At 37.6% G+C, this 16,776-nt stretch overlaps 1 protein-coding gene across 8 annotated transcripts in view; it reads right to left on the minus strand.

The window, feature by feature from the left end:
- The window catches only part of LOC117567973 (protein TANC2), a 62,838-nt gene that overhangs the window by 4,119 nt on the left and 41,943 nt on the right, over positions 1 to 16,776 (minus strand). For 3 of the 8 annotated variants that reach the window (XM_034248283.2, XM_034248287.2, XM_034248285.2), the window contains exons 3-4: positions 16,595 to 16,734; positions 893 to 1,304 (exon numbers count right to left, since the gene is read on the minus strand). In XM_034248283.2, the coding sequence (XP_034104174.1) occupies positions 893 to 1,304; positions 16,595 to 16,734 (552 nt within the window). Of the gene's footprint in view, positions 1 to 520; positions 764 to 892; positions 1,305 to 16,594; positions 16,735 to 16,776 lie in introns of all 8 variants that reach the window. The other 5 variants (XM_034248288.2, XM_034248289.2, XM_034248284.2 and 2 more) reach the window with 3 other exon arrangements.

The raw sequence follows: 16,776 nt of genomic DNA on the forward strand, positions 1-16,776 counted from the left end.
ACGACGGGTTAAGAAAAAATTCATACATCTGCAATGAACAACAATTGACATAGAAAAGTAAATCTATTAACTCTCAAGGCGAAACATGTGAACTTGTTTTCAGCTGTTGATGTTGATTATTTGATGCAGCGAATTTGATAAAATTATCAGTCCAAAATGAAAAACCAGTAATGGAATTATTTACTTCTTAATACATAGGATATTAATATTACATATATAAATCGTATTTTGAAAATATGTTAATACCGAATAAAGCTCAATTAAGATAAACGAATTGTTGGACGTAAACTTAAAATTACAAAAAATTTTAGAAAAATATTGAAAAATAAAAGATAATTTTAAAAGAAAATTTAAAATGAGTTAGTTGACATTTTCTTTTCGTTAAAGAAGTTTAGTGAGTAGAATGTTGAAGATCATGGTTATGATCTGTCATGCTATAATCGACATTCGAACAAGGGAATCGGTAATAAATTTCATGCAAATAAAATGTGTGTGCGAGAGAAGGAAATGGGGGCCATGCCTGCTAGATGATTGAGTCCTGCATCACTCGAGTTGGAGGAGTTAACGCTCCACAGTGACTTGATAAGGCACTTTATGGAGGTGCCCGCCAAGCTGAGGCGATTGAGGCGATTCTCGCTGTTGGCGCCGTGCTCCGTGGATGTCTTCAGATTGTTGTTGCTCACATTTTTGCGACGACGACGCGTCACTGCGGAGTCCGAGCACGTCGAAGTATTCAAGGCATTCGACTCTTTGCCACGATGATCTGGATGAAGGAGTTGATGAAATGAAGTACAGAAAGTGGAAAGAGTGCAGTGCTAGAGGCATAGAGGCTAGCTAAAGGAATCTAAAAGGCTATTTTCCCAGCACCAGAAATATGTCGTTAAAAACTTACCGCCCGAGAGTATGGAGGCTGTGTCCAGGGGACAACCGCCGTTGGAGGCAGTGCGTCGATGGCCGGTAAGGGCGCTGCGCAGATTCTTGTGATTGAAGAAACGGCGACGCGTCGGTGGCGTTGCAAATGCTGGTGTGGCATGCAACTCGCTGTACGGCAAGTGCAAATTATTGTTGTGTGCGATGTTGTTGTTGCTGCTGCTCGTTTGCTGCTTGCCAATCTGTTGTTGGTGATGTTGCAGCTGCTGCTGCTGCTGTTGGTGTTGGTGTTGATGGATGTCGACGGTGACGGTGTGTGTGTTGGCCCCAAAGCTTGTGGCATTGCCATTTGCAGCTGTTGCTGCTGCACGGGGCAACTTGCCAATGCTCGCATAACGGTGGTAATCCGGCGATTGCGAATCCTGGCGATGCTGCTGCAAGCATAAAACAAAACAAAAAATAAGCAGATGAAGACTTGAGAAATGAGTTGCACTTTGATGTACATATGTATATAAGATTGTGTGTGTTTGTGTATGTGTTTCTGCCCAGCTTTATCGACGATGAAAGTTCGCTGTGCCACATGCCACAAGCGGCGGCACGCGGTCCCCACAGCAAAGAGAACGCGAGCGTTGCATAGAAAGGCGTTGCACATCGATTAGTCATATGCGACTTGTCTTCGACTCTGCACTGAGCTCTGAAGAGACTTCCCTCTGGCTGCGGCAGGGAGTCGCATCTCTCTGGGCGAACCAAGGTGCGCCATACCTAATCCCAAGCGAGATTAAGCCAAAGCCAGAGAAGATGAGATAAAGACAAGCCGCTGGATGTATTTAAACAAACGTAATGACCCACAAGAGAAGCAAAATAAAGAAATAAAGAATTGTATAATAAAGGGAATTATAATACAGGTAATGGGAAAAGGTGTGGGGAAATTGGGGAGCACGCAGAAGGCTTGGGATATATCCTACACATAGATAAAGGAATAAATTAAGATAAAGAGGGAAATACAGAGGGAAGAAACTAATTTGACGAATAGAGAGTGAAACAAAAATAAGATCAAATGGAAGAGGAAAAGGAACTCAAGACAGTCAGCGAAAAAAAAAAAAATAGCAAGAAGCTAGTATATTAGGAATAAATTTTGCTAGCTGTTCTCCAGTTTAACGAAAAGATACATAAATAAACATGAATGGTCAAAAATAATTTTTCTAAAATCAAAATTAAAATAATGGAAAACTATTCTAAATATTTTAATATATTTATTTCACTTCAAAGCTATTACATTTGAATATTTTAGCTCTGAAACTCTGCAGCTGGATAGAAGTCCAGTCTCAACCTACTCAAGCATGTTCGACATCCCACAATGGTCGATGATTATCATCATCATCATCATCTTCTGTCTGCTCACACTGAACGCTGTTGTCTGTTCGTCTGTAGGTCTGTTCTCCTTTCCATCTCTCTTTCTCGCTCCTCTCTCTGTCTTGTGTCGCGATCAGTGCGATTAGCTGGAGGTTCTGTTGGCGTAAGATCGTGCGCTGCAGTCGACGCCTTATCAAGCATCGTCTGCGTTGGCCGGACATCAGGAGCAGGCAAGTCAGACAAAAGTCCATTTTCATGCAGATGCAGCAACTGTCAAGTGTATTTAGTGACCATACTCCAGCCTTGGTCTTAGTCATCCCAGACACAAACATACTGTTCGAAGAGTCAAGTCTGTCTGTCTGGGGGTTTCGTCTTAATGAACCGCAACTCATTTGGCGTCTGCTTTGCTTTCCTGACAGTCTACATTCTATATTCCACAGACCACAGGCTAAAGGCTACAGTCTGCAGTCAGCAGTCTGCAGCCTCTGAGGAGGCTCCAAAAATCGCAAACGTGTTTGGCAATTTGGCGACCAGAACCTGTTCCCTATTGTGTGGGATAATAGCTTGAAATTGGTTTGTTTCGGGCACACAAAGTTGCCAGAGTATAGTAATTGTGGCCAACTGGAAGAGGCTACAATTTTGGTTAGCTAACATTCCATTTAATTGAAAGTCAAAGATAAAGCAGATAAGGCCAGGATATTACGTGACCAGACGAGAGAGAGAAAGAATGCTTTTGAAGAGTGGGTCTCAATTCTAGAAAGCTGCATGTCAGGTCCCACGGATGCCACTTCCCACTTCCGTTGTGGATGCGTGCCCGTTTTAAGTGCAGTCTACCCACTTGTCTAACCATCCGTCAGTGATGTCTGTTTCTTTAGTTGCATCTGATTTGTCTCTCGCAGTCTGACGCCATTGTGGCGAGTTCTGTGGAAAGTCTGGCTATTAAGTTGCAGCAATTCAACGGCAATCGATTCCCCACACTCGATAAATGACCTATCGATAGACGGCGAGTGTAATTAAGTACCGGTTCGCCACGATCCATTGCCCGATTCGTTTCGAGCCAAAGAAAGGCTTTCTTTAAACTAGTTCGCTTGGAGTCTCTATCGGTATCTGGTGATTTCCTTTCCTCTTCACTCGCTTGTCGTTTGTTCGCTCCTCGGAGTCTAGTGTCTTATCGTTGGCCACCCCGTGGTGGCTTTTTAATTGGCCACATCATTTTGATTAAGTTGTAGCTTGAAAATTAATTAACAAATTATGCCTGCCACTGCATTGCAAATTGAAATTTCTATAGAAAAGTGAAAATCACTTTTCAACTACACAATTTGCAGTTTTACTTGTCGTTGTACAACATTGTTGCTGTTGTCTTTGGTGGGAGATTGTGCATTTCAAGTATGTGTAGTATCATCATCTTGTAAGCATGCATGTGCTCGTTAGTGGAAAGAGGTGTTGGAATGGGAATGTGACACTGCAAAACAGCAATAATTGATCCGATCCTTACATGAATATAGACAATGAAATTAATAGGTTTCCTAACAAACACTCTTAATAAGTGTGATCTGTGTTTAATATTGATAATGATTTTTGAAAAGTGAATATTTAAAATATGACCTGAAGAATAGTTTTTAATGGAAGCTAATATGAATTATTTTATTATTGCTTAGAAGCTATCTTTTTTTTTTAATAAGCAATGACATTTTGAATGATTTACTTATTTTTAGTTGGAATCTTTTATTCTTTTTTTTAGAATTTGATATAAATCAAAAGACCGATAATATTTGCCGCGCGCAGTCTTCATAACAATCACATTTCGATCTTGCCAAACCTTCATCGTATATTGTCAAACCTTAAACTGAGACCGAAACGGAACAGAGACAACGTCTGGCAACCTTTTGCACTAAATGCCGAGTAGAACCAATTGGGCTTGGTTGGCGGAACCCCAAGGGGTCCTCGTCGCGCCAAAAGATCGCAGGTGTAATGCCAGCCGGTCGTCGATGTAATTGTAATATGACAAACTCGCATTAATTTGCTCAAAAATAAAAAACGCTACAACAGCTGAAACACCGCAGTGTAAATACCCAACGAATCCTAATGAAAATATAAATAAATGTATTAATTTATTTTGTAATAATAAGTTAAACATAATAATTAATTTGAAAGTCAAATTTTTGTTTTTCAATTGTGAAATTTTCCTTAAAGATTTAAAATTCATAAAATTCATTTGCAGCCCTGTTTACATTTTGCATCACTGAACTGTGATACTTTCATTGTAAGGGTATAGTATGCATTAAAACAGAGGCTAAAATTCGAAGCTAAAGCTGAGGCCGCAATGCAATTACCGCAGCCATTTAATGATCGACTCGCAAGAGTCCGATCCGGCTGCAGTCGGAGACAGAGACTGAGACAGAGCTGGCAACAAGATTAATGGTTCATTCAAGAATTCGATTCGATTTTTGGACAAGCACCAAACAACAATAACAACAACAGCAACCACAGCATCAACAGGTTCATAATAATTTTTAGTCAACTTTTTTGGCGGCTGCAAAATATGAATAATATAGACAATTGGAATTGCTCGACTGCCAACTTACCTAGAAATCGGCAAATATGATTTCTTATGGTTCTTTTGTTTTATTTCACAAGCTAAGAAAGGTTTTAAAATAGCTTTGAAGCTATTTGGCACTATTTACTGAATTGATATTTATGCTATATTGTGTTTATAAATGTAAGTATTTCCTTATGCCTATACTTGACTACAATATGTTGAAATTCAAGAATGAAACTTATGATGAAATTTCAAATTTCTATAAGTATTCAAGATTAAATTGGAAATTACGTATTAAAAATAAATTGAAATTGAATACCAAATTTTCATATGTTCAATTGCGAAAGTGTTTTACTGCTGGTCATACTTTTATTTTTTGGGTGTAGGGTATAACCACATACTCGCATGTTTAGCTGCGGGCTAAAAGCAACAACATCAAAACAACAACATCGACACAACAACAACAGCAGTTATTGGAGGCAAGCTGGCGGTCCCAGACATGTTGACACCAGTTGAGACAACGACTTGGCCGCCATTTGATTGGGCTTGGCCCACAGTCACAGCAAGTTGCAGTTGGAGTTGCATTTTAGCCTAACTATAAGCTGATATTTTAGCAACACGACCACAAAGCGCGCTTAAAAATAATTGTTTAAATGTCATAAAAATAGTAGTTACCGAAAACTGCTGAAATGGATGCCAATTCAAGGACTGTTTTCATTCATAGCGATCTTGTAGCTTAACGCTAATATGCATAATGTTTATAATCGCAAATTGTCGGTTATGAACACCACAATATTATTCTATTTGAGCGCTCAAATTTCGACAGAACCTCCAATTATGCTATGAGAATAAAAATTATACAACTTCCAGCATTAATTTGTGTAACAAGTCAAAAAGTTAATTCACGAACAGCAATGTCAAGAGAGTGTGTTTGGCAAAATGTAGATATATGTATTTTTGGATTTCTGAAGTAGAAGATAAGGTAAAGTGAGGAGAGACATTACAACTTAATTCTCTATCTCGCAATCTGTGTCGGTCAGTATCTGCATAGTTATAATTTCTAAGATCTGTAGTTGGACGAGGGCCTGTATCTCTCGGATTGTTAGATATGCCCTCTTTATAACTTTCTGATCTCTGTTACCGATTCTAAACTTCCTAATACATACAATAATTGTGGGACAGTCTTGACCAGTAAGCTAAATACAACGGACGCTCGCAATACGTGTCATCTCTTATATCATTTGCTTTTTATAGATCTCAATATTCAAACAGACAATAGCTGACTTGTAGAGCCACCCGAAAATTAGAGCAGTTGCCAATTTATTCGTAATCTATTGGTAACTGCATTTCTGGGAACTAATAGTTCAGTTATTTTAGACACAATCTTCTATATTCTCTCTTAACAGCTTAACAGTTCACAAAGCTAATAAACCTTATTTCAATACTAATAATAATTCAATATTCTGAATAAATAGATGAAGATGATTAGAGAGAAATGCTAAATTATTTATATAGTCCTTAAATATTTAAAGTTGTCATTATATTATTAGAGCAGTTTATACCGCAAAATGCAAGCAAATACGCGCTTGCGTTTTTTGTCACTAGCAAACCGCCCACAATTGCTGCTGCTGATGTTGCATTTGCATTGAATGGAAACGCGTCGCGCTTGCTGCTTGTTGTGCTCACTTCTAGTACTCACTTCGCTCCCCGCTGCTGCCCTCTGCTGACACCTACTATTGGGCACCCCGCGTGGCGCATTCGTCGCCGTTATTTGCCATTTTGGGGCCATTGTGTCTTGGCCGCGATTTGACCGCGTGGAGGAGGAACGAGGTGAGAGGGTCTCGGCAATATTACGAGTACCCGCACTTGTGCTCGTAATCGTAATCGTAACCGTACTCACACTCACACTCGTATTCGTATTCGCAATCGTAATCGTATTCAAGCATTCTATGCATTTGTTTTTTATGAGAATTACTTGCGTTTAGCTTTGTAATTTATGCACTCGACTCCATTGGTTGTATCAAATTTCGATTGCCAAATCATTTGGAGCGAACATTATTTGCACAGTTACAGACTGAATGTGTGTGTGTGAGTGCATTCATTGTACTATAATCAAGGCAAAATTGTGGCGATATCAACGGCAGAGTTTTGGGTTCAAGTATTTGGTAATTTGAGTCCAAGTAGTTGATGGACTTGTCTTGGGCTTGGCCTAATCGCAAATGGGATTGCCATAAATAAATGCACTAAGCAGTTATTTTAATTCCATTCATTAGTTAATGAGTTTATTCAATTCATGACTTGCAAGTGAAGTTGTTAATTTATAAACTGTCAGTTATTTAAAAGACGATCTTCTATACTAAAAATAGTTAAAATATTAACTAATGTACCCACTTTTAATAATCATAATAATTCAATACTCCAAATTAATAGAGAGAAGCCAGTTGATGGAAAAATACTAAATTATTGGCTGCAAATCAGATGCTGAGAGTTCATTCATTATTAATTGATTTGCCAGACTGCAAGCTGCTTTTGCGTTGGTTGCAAGTGCTTTGAACACGATCAAATCGCGTTTCGGTCAATGGGAAACAGAAAAAACAAAAACAGAAGAAGTTAATGCATTTATTTAACGATCGATAAATTGAGTTGAAAAAGCCGACGACAACCGAATTGCGCAAAAATATTATGACCATCGTCATGTGGCATATATCAAAGGCGGCTAGCCAAAGCGTTAAAGCCAACAAACGAGGCCCTGAGAAATTGTTTCTCAACATGCAAATGCCGTGTGCGATTTATATATTTGAGGAAGCGGCTCGCATGCCAAGTCCACGAAATAGATAAACAAGACATCGAGATAAACAGATAGATAAACTTGCACCAGCGACACAGACACAGAAAAAGACAGAGACAGTGAGAGTAAGAGTGATATGGCGTTTGAGATTGGGAGAGGGATCGCAACTGGTTGGCTGGTTAATCGGGTGAAATGGCTGAGAAAACATATAGTAACTATCTATTGAATGTGTATGCCAAAAATGCATTTGCTAAGCAAGTGAAATGAAGTTGTTATTTGACATTTGGAAAGTGCGCAATCCCAGCGATAGTAAAACGCAAAAATGCGATGCTATCGATCAAAACAGAACAAACCTCATCAGTCGTATACGTGATATAAAACTCTTCCTATCAATACTATACTAGCGCAGGTAAATTAAATGGATATTTTGATTGGTTCATTTGCACAATTGTTATGGCGTTTTTCTGTTTAATTAGCAGCTTGTCTTTCGCTTTGTTTGCTGTTCAACATTTTCATTTGATTGCAGCGTGAGAGCGTTAAGAGTTGAGTTATTGATTTCTCTGAAAGTGAAATGCACTCCCCAATCGTAATTCCCTTCTCCGCTTCGTTCCCATCGTAATCCCCAATCCCCAAATCCCACCTCATAACCCAAACGATCTTGCACTTTTTTGTGGTCGTCATGAGTCATGCACGTAACGAGAACAAGTTGAGCATAAAAGCTATTGCATTCACACTCATACTCAAACTCATACTGATCCATCCATACCCATACCCATTCCCATTCCCATTCCCATTCGGCTTTGTTGCAGCTTTCTAATGGCGCGGCCAGTGCATTTATGACCCTGTTGGGTTTCTTTTCTGCACTCTGCATCTCATCAAGTGCGCGTCCGTGTCCGCGTCCGTGTGCAAGTGTATAAAACGTGCTTGGCATGCCAAATTCACCAGCACAACAACACACACTCATAACTCTGTATGAGTGCACTATACTTCGGACCTCATGACCGAACACACACAAACCCAAACACGAACCCAAACCCAAACCCAAAGCAAGCACTTGAGCCGCAGTTTAAAGCGTAACTAATCTTTTGAGATGCAATTATCGGTGAGAGTTTCACAATTGACTTATGGGCAATATGCTTAGAAACTTAAGCACCCTTGACCGCTTTGTTCTACATCTTTCTCAAGTCGGCAAAAACAACTCTTGGCTTTTCGAATTGTGATTGAAGGCTGAGTAGCTATTTCCTGCATCTCATATATATAATTTTTTAACCTATTCTTTGAAGAGCATCACATTGCAAATTTGTGAAGAGTTTAACGCAAGAGTATTAAATATTAAATAGTCTAACATTAGATTGATGTGTTCGAAGTGGAATTGTCTAAGTTGTTTAAGTATATTTGATATTTAGTTTTTTTTTTTTAAATAATAAACGTTTGTTTAGACGTCTCTATTCATATTTATGCTTAATGATATTTTCTCTTTTATATTTAAATAAAATTTCCATATTTAAACGTAGAATTTTAAGTCAAATTGAAAACCGAACTTGTTTAATCATTATCATTTTTTAACAATTTCAATTTTCATAAAGTTCTGGTGAGTCTTACGAATTTTCTAGCAATTTCAAATACAATTTCAATACTTTTAACAATTAGTAGTTTTGAGGCAACAATTGAAAAGTGTTTATTCATTAGCTTCAATTGCGTCACACGCACTTCGCTCACTCAATCAAGGCAAAATCAACAACAATAAACAAAATGCAAAAGCTTCATCGTGATTTTGGACCCAAGCATTAAAGCCCTCTTGGCAACAGTTTTGTTTACTTTTTTAACTGGGCCTAGAAAGTGAAAGCCTCCCAACAGCAAAAAAAAAAAACGAAGCTAAGAGGCGATAAAAACAGATTCAAGCTGCTCTGAGGTGCTGAGACGATCAACACATTCGCCTTGATTACAAACATTTTACATTTTCCTACAGTTCGACTTACTCCAACAACAAAAGCAACAGCAACAGCAACAACAAAAAAGAGAGTAAATTAAATGCGTTAAATTTCATAGATTTTGTTTTCCGGTCGATGTTGATGCGACGCGCGCAACAATAGAAGCTCTTGTCTGCGTCATTTTGTCGGCACCTTTTTTTCAATCAATCAACATGAAAATATTGCGTAAATCGTAATCATCGCACACTAAACGAGTTACATATTAATTAGTGCTCGGCGAGTGAAAATTTCAGTGAATTAGCTCTGTCTGTGTCTGTGAGTCGAGTACGTGATCGTTAGTATCATTCAAAATGGAACGAACCTTTGGTGAAACTCAATGGACTCATCTATAGTTCTAAAGACTCTAAATTATCGACCAACTTTATCGAATGGTGTCAGCATTTTTTATGCATTTTGCACTTATGAGGCGGAGGAGCTCTGACTAGCACATCGAGGAACTTTTGCTGTCCCCTGGGGGAGCACGGAAGACAGCTTTCGCCAGGTTGCCATTCATCTTGCAGGGCAGGCAAATTAATTTCAGTCAAAACTTTTGCCCTGCCCATTTCGATTTTTTTTTTTTTTTTGGGTAGGTGTGTTTCATTTTGACTAAATGATTAATTTAAAAATACCCTTTCCGAAAGGATCTAATGTTATTGAGAGTTAAATCAATGGAAAAAATGAGCGTCCTTTTTATTGGAGTATAATCCTTTGATAATGAATTCATGACTACAAAGAAGATTAGTATTTGTATTGATCACAACTATTTAGAGAATTATAGCGGCATAAAATCTAATTTATAATATACATTTTAATTTGATTATAAAAAAAAATAAAGTTAGAGATATTAAATTATTAATAAATTATTAATATTAAATGACGCTTTTTTACGACATGTTTCGAAAGAAAAAAAGGCAGTGAAGTCAAGTCAATATTCATAGAATAATATTAGATAGAATATTTCTTTCAAATGTTTTTAAGTGCTGTACTATAATTATTATCACTGTTTTCAATAACTGTAACAACTATTAATTTGGCCTAATTAAATCTTAATATATAATATGCTGATATCTATATCTTATTTCAAGAGTATTCAGTCTTCCGTTTAAAATATGTTTTCTGTCAATTTCCTTTTGGTCTTTCATTTATTTTACATAACAAACTGTATGCCAAATGTTTTCATCTTTTGCTGACATGTGGATTATGCCCTGATATCATTTTATTTTTCTTTCAACCTTCATTTCAGTCCTTTTGCCCATTGGATGTGACTGTTGCCGTTCAACTTTCTTTTCTTTTATTTTTTTCTTAATATATTTTAAGTGGATTGTTGCTGGCTTTGATTGCAGTGTGTGTTTTTAATTTTTGTTGTTTTTATCATTAATTGCCTTTTCATGGCAGGCTTTAATTTACTTGTTGGCCAATTGAAATTTGGGCCAATAAAGATAAGCCGTGTAATTTGTTTTAAGCAGAAATGTGAGCAGCCTTTTTTTTTGGTCGAGTCAGCTCAACTGAAGTTAATTTAAGTCAATTTTGAGGTGGGCGTGTTACATTTGCTCATATTGCCGACCCACCAAATCAGCTTAATCGTTTTATTTCTGGCATGAATGGCAAATATGTTGTAATATTTTAGACATCAGCTGCACAAAAAGGTAAATGAGTAGCATACGTTTTTAGATTATCTTTGATTTCGTATAATTATTTTGTAATTCAATTAAGATTTCATTGTAGTTATTGAGACGCTAAGAATCAATTTTCATTTATTGCTTTTTAATTTTATATTACATCAGTGATAATGTCAAGCAAAATGTATTTTTCGCTGGAAGCTAAGCTCTGTGATCTCATCTAAGAATAATGTTATAAATATATTTATTTCTTACTAGATTCCTTAGAAAATGCGATCACAATAAATGTCAAAAAGGCGGCAGGTGGACATATTTTGTGCTACTTAGCAAACAATTTTCAACAATTTATGCTGATTAGTGAACCAGCCAGACAGTAAACCAAGTGGAAGATTACTAAGCGTGTGGAGTGTACACAGAGAGAAAAGTTGTGAGCGCAAATGAAATCATCAAATTCGAAAGTATTTCTAATACCATAATAAAAAATTAAGCATTCATACTTTATCTTAAATGAAACTAAATCAAATAAATATTGATCAGAAACATAAAATCAAGTTAATTCAAATTCAACTATTACAATAATTTTTCAACTTAAGTTAAGGCACTTCAATCAAAGATAAAAGATCACTAGCAGCAAATTTCGAACTCGAAACGAATCAATTTTTTCGCTTTGTGTAGACCGCAGAGCGGAGACTGTGTTCGATCGTAGTTGTTCGATATTTATTGTTGCGCTTGCCGCATTTGCATACTGCATGCGACTGCACTAACATTTTGTGGTTAGCATAAACAACTTGCAGCTGGCAATTAACGGAGTGAACAGTGAGAGAGAGGGGGAGAGAAGGGGCACAAAGATGGTGACGATGGAGTATTATACTTGGTTGCCCGACGGGGTTATTCATTTTGGCCAGGCCAGCTTAAGTATCTGTGCAACTAATTAGTGTGCAGTTTAGTGCAATGCTCATTGTTCGATTGTTCGAGGCTCTATCAATAAAAATTGATAAATTGCCTGTTGTCGTGTTAATTAAAGGCTAGCACATACCGACCGCCAGGTGGCGCTGTACGTGCAATGGCGATACATTCAATGCATATGGACATTACTATACATGCATTTATAGTGTATGTATGATTGATTAACGCCAAATTGGTTGTAGTAGTATGTCTGATTGCAGTTATTGTTCGCTGAGCTGTGATTATCCATAAGTGAATGTCTTTTGAGTGAGGGAAAGTATAGCAAAGTTGATGATAAATACGTGGCAATAACAATGGATGCATCTTTTATTATATAAACCATAAACTTGTAATATCCAGAGTTGAGTGTAGCTGAGAGGTGAAACTTTTTGATTATCATGGTTACAACAACTGCAGGCAAGGACGATAAAACTCTTTGTCATCATTATAACAACTAAAGGCTAAGACGATGCATCCTGGTTGTTTCTAAGCAAACTAGCCAAGAACTGATTAATATATCATATACGGATTAAAGATTGAAATATTGAAATTTTCAATCAAATATTGCAAATAATAGATAAAAGAAAAAAATATAATAAATATCAGGCTAGGATTATGCATTCCGTCTTCTTTCTAAGTTAACTAATATATCATATATGTATGTAAATCTACACCCCTTATACTAGATAAAAGAAAAACGTAAAATAAACATTTGAAAATGTTAATACAGCGACACCAAATGAGTAATGCCTTGCTTCGATTATATCTGCATATGCATATTTGTTCTACATCAGACACGCAGAGTTAATTTAATGCTTAGAGAAATCAGCATTGATTAATTGCCCAGCTGGTTGTCCAGCACAAAGGCAAAAGGTGTCAGCTCAGCTCGTCGCTGGCTGCGATTGCGCAGCAGAGGTGACATAAATCTTTTAAAATGGATGAAAAGCAACTGGAAATGAAATGGAAACTGCAACTGCAACAACTGGATACAAGAGTAACTACAAGTTAAACAACGACGCCAACGACTAAAGTCATTCGAAGCGAATACCAATTACAATGTTTGGCATAGCTGCAAGTAAAAGATACAGCGTTACAGCAATTGATTGATTGCGTTTTTTTGTTAATCATGGATACGTGATGCTATCAAAATTGTGGGATAATTAACGCCATATTTGTTGCTGCTGCTGCTGCAACTGAAGCAACAAATAAATTGCATGCGAGATAAAAATCGCATGCGTTTTGGCTTTCGAATGTGACCAAAATTTAGAGAGAGAGAGAAAAAATAGACAACGAGCGACTTTTATGGCATTTTTAATGCAAACGATTTGAATTTGAATCGGAGACACGAGAGTTGATTTGTCGCCTGCGCGTGTCAATCACAAATCTTTGGTGGTTTGTTAGTTTGTTAGTTTTTATTTTATATTTTTTTTTTGTTGGTGCAGTTGCTAATAACACGATTTCCAAACGATAATTAGCTTGAGCTGAGAAGGAGCCACCGTAGTGTAGTTGTGGTTGCACACACAGGTTGCCTGCCACTTAATCTAATGACAGTTCTCATGCCACACGCCCCAGTAATTGGTTAAACGACTTCTGGTTTCGGCTCGAGTCGACTCAACTCCACTTGGATAGATACACGTATATTTGCAGATACAGATAGTTGAAGCTTAAAGTTATGTAAAGTGCTTGTTGGCAATCGCTGACACACTTCCGATATATGTACGTATATAACCGTAACCATATCGCGTATAAGGAGAAAAGCCAGGCAGTCAGAGCCAGTTGCTCCACTTGCCAAAGACAATGATAACTCATTGAGTCAAGCCTCGTTCTCCTTATGGTCAGCCATAAACTCAATTCGATTCAATTGCAACTTCAACTTCAACTTTTTCCGGGCGCATCATCAAATCAAATCGTCTCAAATCAACTCGAAATGAAAGTTTCTTCATTTTATGTATTTTTTTTTCGTTTCGTCTCGTTGCTCCCCCCTCGACTTGTTGACCATCGATCTAATTGTATGCCATTTATGGATGACGCGAGGTGTTGGAAATTTTTATGATTACAACTTTAGACATCAAAAGACATTTACACAAAACCTTCTTCAGTTCGCACTTGAAACAAATACATTCTTTGTTTAAATCTGACATTAGTTTATAACAATAAGTTTTAATTTCAACTATATTTCTAAAGAAGCGTGAAGTTTCGGAGTTGTAAATATTTTCTAATTGTTCTATTGTTAACAGTCTGAGATTTTTATTTTTGTAAATTGAATTTTCAGTTAAGCTGAGGCAAACAATTATTTTAAGATTCTGTTTGTAATGTACGTAATTTGAATATATTTTTATAATAGTATTTGCTATTAAATCCTTAATCTTTAGCTACTAATTTGTGCTACTTAATGAAAACCCTTAATGATTTTCACAAGCAAATGAATTGTCTTCCTGCTCTCCCTCCTAAAAAAGGTCAAATGTCAGCCGAAGAGTTTGAAATCTACAAAACAATTACAACTATCACATTCGGAGGTAATTAATTTAATTTGATTTCTTTGCTGCACGAGAAGATTAGCATCGGATTTTTGTTTGGGCTTAATGGAGGAGCAGCTAGGGAGCAATTTGGGGAGCAACTGGGGAGTTGCAGTTCAACTGTCAGCGAATGTCACTTTAAATACGCCAAAACGGCGCAAAAGATTCAATTGGCGGGGCGCCGCCAGACGTTGCAACCAGATTGCCATCACAGATAGCAGTTACTGGCAACCAGTTGCCGGGTACCGAGTACCGGGTACTGGGTACCGCGTATCAAATACTCGGTAGAAAGATACACAGACACAGAGGCAGAGGCAGAGGCAGCGAGAAGCGTATCTCATATCTGCGCTTGTGTATCTCAAAAGGCGACTGTCAAATGGCTGAACTGACAGTTTGCCAGCGAAGATGCCAAGCCGGGAAATTGGGTCAGGCAGTATGCCTCAAGTGGCCGGACGAGCTGACAGCTCCACCAGCAGTCTCCTCCTCCTCCTCCTCTAGCTCCTCACCCTCCTTTGGCTTCAGCTCCTCTAGCTCTAGCTCTTCTGCTTTCTAAGCCGTAAACTGTTTTACTTTTCGCAGCATATTTATGACTTGATATTTATTTCAATTGCGGCGATTCCCAATTGATTTCAATTTTCAGTTTTAATTTTCAGTTTCGTGTTTTCTGTGTTTCGGTGTTTTGTATTTTTTTTTTGTCAGTTTTTTCTGTTTTTTTTTTTTTATGGTACGCTCTCTGACACGTGACATGGGATTTCACTTAAGACTGTTTAATGCTCGCATAAGCAAACATAAATTGTGCCAAATGTCCGACATGACATCGAATTGAACATATCCGAGTAGTTAACCGACTTTGAGCCGACATTCAAAAGGACAGCCAAACAAACAATTCAACCACTACACAAAAAATACTAATAAAAATGAAATGAGAGAAAAAATGAAATGAAATTAAAACTTAAATCCGACGTGCAAATTGATTTTCTAATTATATGCCAAGTTTTTGCTACTCTTTCCGCGAAAGTCTTTTTTTCTTCAGCAAAATCATTTCAAATACTTGTAAAAGTTATTTCTGAGTGCACTTTCTTTTTTTTTACAGTCTTTTTTCACAGTCTTCATAGTATATGAACAATATTTGAGTATTTCTTTTTGGTGAGGTTAATAATTAAATTGCAGTTAAAATAAATGAATTTTTGAGTTATTAAATGGTTAAGGTTCAATATTATAGATCAAATCGGTTTACAGTATTTTCAATGCTTTGCTCTGTGTTGTTTCTTTAAGATTTCATTTCTCTTTACATCTGAATAAGTTTGTATACGTTTTTTTTACGATTGCAAACAATTGTTTTCCTCAGATACAGTTTATTTGCTGTTAAAGTTGTAAAATTGTAAAGCAAAGTTCAGTTGAGTTAATAGCTATTCAGCCATAAAAGCAGACTTAACAGCATATAAGCTCAGATAATACAGCCGTGGCTTTGCTTTCTTCACTAACAATGCCACCCAGTGGAGCTGTTAAAATATGCAAATCGTTGAGTTCATATTGGATTATCGTCAAACAAATTGTTTGACACTCGCTTATAGCTTGATTAAAAGCAAATCAAACGCTTTACGATCAACGATCAAGACCCCAAAGCTCTAGAGCCCCAGACAATGGCCAATTAACGGTGATTGGGCGACGCCTCGCCCACATTTGGCCAGGGAACAAATGTGTCAAAGTATTATGGCTAAAAGAGGCGCCTCGGCAATGAACGGAAATGAGAGTTGTTGATAACAACAACAACAACAAAATCAAGTCGACGCTTTGTTGCCGCTTTTCTTTGACGCTTCGATTCTTACATTTTTTCTATACATCTGTCGAGGAGTCGGGGAGGCATAATCAAGTAGTCATTAAGGTAAACACAAAGACAAATGCGCCTCCGCACAGTCATTTGTAACTGTTGTGCCCGAGTCGAGTCGAGTATCTTTTGTATCGGTTTGTATCTTAAAGTACTACGCACTCACCTGCATATAACGCGCCAAAGCCGCGTTCCGCTGTGCATGCGATCTCAGCTGAGGCTGCGGTGAGCCCAGCGGACTGACAATTGTCGATGTGGAGCCGCCGATGCCGGTGTCATAGCCCTGAGCATTGGCGCCATCAACATCTAGACGAACGAAAGAGAGAGAGAAAAATATGTTATGAAAAA

The sequence above is a fragment of the Drosophila albomicans genome, chromosome 3 (assembly GCF_009650485.2).
Source record: "Drosophila albomicans strain 15112-1751.03 chromosome 3, ASM965048v2, whole genome shotgun sequence".
Classification (NCBI taxonomy): domain Eukaryota; kingdom Metazoa; phylum Arthropoda; class Insecta; order Diptera; family Drosophilidae; genus Drosophila; species Drosophila albomicans.